General features: G+C 42.1%; 1 protein-coding gene across 1 annotated transcript; it reads right to left on the bottom strand.

Moving 5' to 3' along the window:
• Window positions 1-4062: 4062 nt before the first annotated feature.
• Window positions 4063-5007, bottom strand: LOC102822268 (olfactory receptor 1361-like). The gene has a single exon (XM_006873907.1). The coding sequence runs from the start codon at window positions 5005-5007 to the stop codon at window positions 4063-4065; it is 945 nt and encodes a 314-aa protein (XP_006873969.1).
• Window positions 5008-6692: the final 1685 nt, after the last annotated feature.

Genomic DNA, 6692 nt, shown 5'->3' with positions numbered 1-6692 from the left:
CTTCCACAAATATATAAAAGTGTGAAAGAGGATTATTGTACCTGGGTGAAAACGTCTTAGATGTTATGAAACATCTTAAAGCAATGAGTGGCAAGGCCTGGGGGTGCAGGACTGTAGTTTCAGGAGCCCCCATGGTCGTTCGATATAACACAGTGCACAATGACAATGTTCTACATCCTACTTTGGTGCGTAGTGACGAGAAGTGAAAAGGCTTGGATACAATGAGTCCAGTAGACTATTGGACCATGTGACCCTCAGTCTCCACGACTCGGAGACCAGTAAAACTAGAAGGTGCCTGGCTACCATTACTAACTGCTCTGAAAGGATCACATTAGAGGATTCTGGATAGGGTGGGAGAAAATGTGGACTAAAACTCAAAATTAGTTGAAGAAAACAAACTGGGTTTATTGGTCTGAAAGACTGGAGGAAGCTGAGACTACGACCCTTGACCACCCTTTAGGTCTAGAAAGGAACCCACCCTTGTGGCCAGATTTTCAGCCAAGCAGTAGATAGGTAGATAGGAGGGGTGGGGGGCAGGGAGCCAACAACACTGATAAGCCACGCTCACCATGGGCCGGTCAGTCATTCCAAATCAAAACGGCAACATTTTCCTAAGGACAAAGTTGAGAAGGGATGGGAAGGAGGGTGGAATGGAAATAGCCACTGGAAGGAAGCGGGAGAACTACATTCAGTGAGATGAAACAAAGTGTGTGATTCCTTTCATGTAAATCGGATGATCTTGTCTGGAAACCTTCACTCAATTCACAATAAAAAGTAAAAAAACAAAAAACAAAAAACACAACCTACTACTAAAAGCAATCAAGAACAATATGAATAAAGTTAGACACAAAAAGAATAATAAATACAAAAGATTTTGATATGTATAGAAATACTAGACACAATTACATGTTAGTTTATTTGCAAACCTACTGAAGAAGAAGATTTTCTATGAACATGTAAAGGTAGCAACAACTAACATACATGAAATAAAACATAATATAGTTTACTTACTTAGGGAGACATTAAAAAACATCACCTCCTCTCTCATCCCCACGTTTATCCACAAACTTTCATGCAAACCAAAGGCCGATCATTTCTATCAAACCTTCAAGGAACAGAACTCTCCTATCATGTCACGTTGTTGTTGTTAAGTGCTGTCGAGTCGATTCCGACCCATAGTGACCCTGTACAGGGTTTCCGAGGCTGTAAATCTTTACGGGAGCAGAAAGCCTTCTCTTTCTCCTGCGGAACTACTGGTAGTTTCGAACTGCTGACCTTGAAGTTAGCAGCCCAATTCGTAACCACTACGCTACCATGTCATAGGAGAGTTTATATTTAAATAGTAAACGTATCTTTAAATAGCAAATTTCCATTATGTTTTAGTGCAGATACAAAATGATTAGTGAGGAAAGTTTGCTAAAGGAACCTGTTAAAAAACCTAAACTAGATGATGTTTTATTTCATGTATGTTAGTTGTTGCTACGTTTACATGTTCATAGGAAATCTTCTTCTTCAGTAGGTTTGCAAACACATTAACTTGTAACTGTGTCTAATATTTCTATACATGTCAAAATCTTTGAATATTATTCTTTTTGTGTCTAACTTTATTCATATTATACTCTCCTATCATATTGTCATGGAGTCCTGGGGTGGCACTGTGGGCTAATGCGTCAGAGTGCAAAGCTTTGAACTGCAAGGTCGGTGGTTCAAGCTCACCATCTGCTCCTTAGAAACCCTATACAGGGTCACTATGGGTCAGAACCGACGCAATAATACTTAACAACAATATCATACTGTCATATGGAGTCCTTGTGTGGCCCTATGGATTAATACGGTGGACTCCAAGGTTGTTTGAATCACAAGGTTGGTAGTTCAAATTCAACAGCTGTTCCTTGGAAACCCTATACAGGGTCACTGTGGGTCAGAACTGACGCGATGGCACTTAACAACAATAATAATTATGCCGTCAAACAGACTTAGTATTGAAAACACTCCCATGTTTTCTGCAAGGCAGAGATCTTGCTACACGAATCCGATGACTATAAACAAGAAAACCAGATGCTAACCTCATAAAGACCCTCTTTTCTGAACTCTGCACTTTTCACACAAGATGTCATCTTGCCCATCTCTTTCAAATGTAAAATTAAGAAAAATACCCTATTTTCCTCTTTCTTTCTCAAAATCCAGAGCATTTTGTTCATTGATGTTTTATCTAGTTTTAAATATTTCTCAATATTTTATTTCCTGCAATTGCTTTCAAATAAATTTCGAGTCATGTATTAAATAGTAAATTTCCATTATATTTTAGTGCAGAAACAAAATGATGAGTGAGGAAATTTTGCTAAAGGAACCTGTTAAAAAATATAAGAACAATAAAATAAAAATTGTGGCGATTCTATAGCAATTTGGAAAGTATTTGTTATAAAAGAAAAGTGGAAAGCCAGGAGAAGTCCTGGAGTGGACTGTAGGATCAGCACTGGACTGCAAACCTCAGGGCCAGCAGTTCATTCTCACCAGTTGCTCCTCAGAAACCCTATCTAGGGTCGCTGTGAATTGGAAACAACTTGATGGAACTTAGCAACAAAACCTCCACCCATTGACAGAAGACACGAAAAAGCTGAAGTAGCCATGGCTGCACATTGGGACTGAGGAAGAAACTTCTTTTTTTTAATTGCCCGTATTTTTGCTGTGGGTTAATGCCCTGGACTGCAAATTCGGTTTGAACTGCAAGGTTGGCGGTTCAAGCTCACCAGCTGCTCCGTGGAAACCCTAGACAGGGTTGCTATAGGTCGGGACTGACACGATGTCACATCGCAACACAAGAACAAAATTCTTGCTGTAATGTTGTATGATACATAAAGTTCAGATGCGAAGGTAACACTAATTAGCTAAAGTGTTGGCACGCATAAGACGAGCTGGAGCTCTAAAGGAGCCTTTTCCCTGCTGGACATAGAGAAATTCACAAACCATTAGTATCAGACAAGGTGACCTTGAAGGATCAAAACAAGACCACCTTAGTCATGCCTTCGTTAAGTTTCTGAGGCTTTAAATATTTGCATGGGAGCAGAAAGCCTCATCTTATTCCCACAGAGTGGCTGGTGGACTCGAACTGCTGACAGTGTGGTTTGCAGTCCAGCGCTAAACCTATGGAGCCACCATGCTCCCTAGTCATGTCTGGAAATAGACAAAAACGTAAACATTATCCAAGCCACAGCAATGACCAGACATTTCTCATATTGACTGATCATGAGTGATGGCTGATTCCTTATCAAATACAACTTTCACCTCTGTCTCCACTTTCATCCATCTAGATAAGATACTGATATGCCCAATAATAATTACTCCTGTGTCTGACATACAAGCCAGATCAAAACCCCAGTGCTTAAACCCTCACCACAATTAGCTCACAGTCAAACCTGTAAGACTTTCTAACACTTTTGGACTCATAATTCCCACAGCTCTGCATTGAAGGTGTTATTTCTTGTAATGGGTAATAAACACACTAAACTAGCTAGAGATGTGTTCCTGGTGGTTTGGATTGGAGGGTATTGGCAGTTGGAATAGTCTGACCATTCGGTAAGAGAATCTCTCTTTCCCTTTAATTTGAGGAGTCTGTATCAAGAGTTTCACTCCACCAAAACAAATATCTGGATGGAGAACTACATTACAGTAAGTAGGGGCAAAAAATCATTACAAACCAGTTTCCTGTGTGACATTCTCTGTCCATGTCATTATTGAACATAAAACTTTCATAGAAATCACTTTTGTGAGGCCCCCTTTCATATCCTTGTTCCTGAGGCTGTAGATGAAAGGGTTCAGCATGGGGGTCACCACCGTGTACATCACAGTAGCTACTGTGTCTGTCTCAGCTGAGTGGGAGAGTGATGGGTTCAAATACACAGCAATGATGGTCTCGTTCTTTAACATGAAGTGTTTGTATCAAGAGTTTCATTCTCTCAAGACAAACATATGGATAGACAACTGCAAGTTTCAAAGAATTAGGGATAAAAGGAAATAAGATTTTATTACAAACTAATTTCCTATATGGCAGAGTCCATGTTATTATTGAACAGAGAAAAATTTCATGGAAATCACTTTTGTTAGGGCCCCTTTCATGTCCTTGTTCCTGAGGCTGTAGATGAAAGGGTTCAGCATGGGGGTCACCACTGTGTACATCACAGCAGCCGCTATGTCTTTCTCAGCTGAGTGGGAGGATGAAGGGTTGAAATACACAGCAATGATGGTGCCATAGAAGAGGGAAACCACAGCCAGGTGGGAGCCACAGGTGGAGAAGGCTTTCCATTTCCCCTTTGTGGATGGGACTCGCAGGACAGCACAGGTGATGCAAATGTAGGAAACCAGGATGGAAGCCAATGGGATGATCATTATCAGGGACCCCTCAGTCAGAATCAACAGCTCATTGAGGTGTGAGTCAGAGCAGGAGAGCTTTAGGAGAGGAGGCACATCACAGAAGAAGTGGGGGATTCTGTTATCTGCACAGAATGAGAGTCGAGCTGTCATCAAGGTATGCAACAAAGAATGCATATTGGCAATGACCCATAGTCCTGCAACCAGCAGGGCACAGAACTGGTGGGTCATCTTTGTTGTGTAGTGTAAGGGATGGCATACAGCCACAAAGCGATCATAGGCCATCACAGCCAGGAGGAAATTGTCCACATCCCCAAACGTCATAAAAAAATACATCTGTGTGAGGCACCCAGAGAAGGAGATGGTTTGGCTCCCAAGTATGTGATTGGTCAGCATCTTGGGAATGGTGGTGGAGGAGAAACAGATGTCCACGAAGGACAAGTTGCTGAGGAAGAAGTACATGGGGGTGTGCAGGCGGGAATCTGTACTGGTGGCCAGGATGATGAGCAGGTTTCCCAGGACTGTGGCCAGGTACATGCTCAGGAAGAGCCCGAAGAGGAGCTGCTGCTGCTGCTGGGGCTGCCTGGAGAGCCCCAGGAGGAGGAACTCAGAGACACTTGATTGGTTTGCCTGAGTCATGGGCAGGGAACCAGGTTAGTGCACAATAGCAAATTCAGACTCCTAGACACGGATGAACAAAATGTAGTAAATCAAGCTCCAGACTAAGACATATTTGCAGATCTGTTAATGGAGTTGCTAAGACAAGATCTGTTCACTCATTCTCTCAATTTTCCACACTCAGTCTTAAGCTAGTCCTCCTAGACTCCCTGATTCGGTTTTGCATATTAAAAATAGAAAAAGAAACAGGAATATATCCATTTGCGCTCTGTTGACTGTATGTGTCTCGGTTTACATTTTTCAGTTCCCCACTTCACCGCCTTTGTAACTCCTAAAGAAAAGAGAAACAGCTGATTGATTTTGGCTTTATCTCAATCGAACTGCTTTATTCAGGACTTCTATTGATTCCTCAATCTGGAAGATTTAGTGAAGTGTATTCCTAAAAGAATTCCATGTCTTGTAAACCAATATCACTGCCTCCTCTGCTGTAATCTTACCTGAGGGAGGTTAGTGGTGTCGTCGTCCTATGTTCTTCACCTCTGCCAATGCTTCTCTTTATTGTGAGGATTGGAAAGTCTTGGAAATATAGGCAGGTCTTGAGCAAGTGAGGAGCAGGGTAGTCATGGTCTTAACTCAGTGCCTGAAAGACATTTGTGGGAATCCCAGAGCAGGCATTTACAGGTGTCTTCATGGCCACTGGGACCTTATTCCCGAGAGCTTCGTTAGAGATAAGAAGACAGTGTACCAACTCCCTTTTGGCCTCTCTGGACCAAACAGAGCTGGTATAGAATATTACCCGATTCAATACTCATAACTTGGAGAGGAAACTATCTGGGTGGAGACAAGTTCCAAATAGAATTCCCTGGAATCTTAAATTTTCTGACATAGATTTAAGTGTATGAGTTATTAAAATATATTTTTTTCTTAGCTCAAAAATTTGAGTTACTACAATGTTATCTGTACAAGCCATTCACCCCTCAATTCTGGTCATCTACTTCATTGATTATGGAGTGCAGTGCTCAGTATGATAAGCATTAGACTGTGAACCCCAAAGTTGGTGGTTTGAGCCCATCAGCCGCTTTGTGGGAGAAAGACAGGGCTTTCTGCTCCCACAAACATAAACAGCCCTGGAAACCCTGTACAGGGTCGCTATGAGTTGGAACCAACTCCACGGCATTTAGCAGCAACAACTGCATTGACTGAGTGGTGCCTTTTCCAGTGGGTATACTGCATTGCAGAGTTGCTTCTAATCCTTACAGTTACTGGGTGTAAAGGATGGTTTGTTTTTAATAGAGTTTGAAGAGCAGTATCTGGAAAAGCAACCATGTCACGACCGAGGAACTCTGGGCTGCTGGTCTGCAATCCTCTTGGGATGTCTTCTGAACTCCCCAGGGATCAACCTACTTAAGACAATGCCACGCCATCCGTGGACCTACAAAGTTGTTGTTTTGAATGTGTAAACCTTATATTCTTATGATGTTGTGACTTGCTGTTGAGTCTGTTCTGACTCATAGAGAGCCTACATAGTGTTTCCAAGGAGCAGCTGGTGGATTTGAATTGCCAACTTTCTGGTTAGCAGTCCAGTGCTGATCCTATAGTGCCACAACAGGACTCCATTCTCATGATTGTTGTTGTCAGGTGCTGTGTTGAGTCTGTTCGGACTCATAAGAGACTCTGTATAGGTTTCCTGAGGACCAGCTGGTGGG

This window comes from Chrysochloris asiatica, unplaced genomic scaffold (genome assembly GCF_000296735.1).
Source record: "Chrysochloris asiatica unplaced genomic scaffold, ChrAsi1.0 scaffold00257, whole genome shotgun sequence".
Taxonomy (NCBI): Eukaryota; Metazoa; Chordata; class Mammalia; order Afrosoricida; family Chrysochloridae; genus Chrysochloris; species Chrysochloris asiatica.
This window is presented reverse-complemented; position numbering and strand designations above follow the sequence as displayed.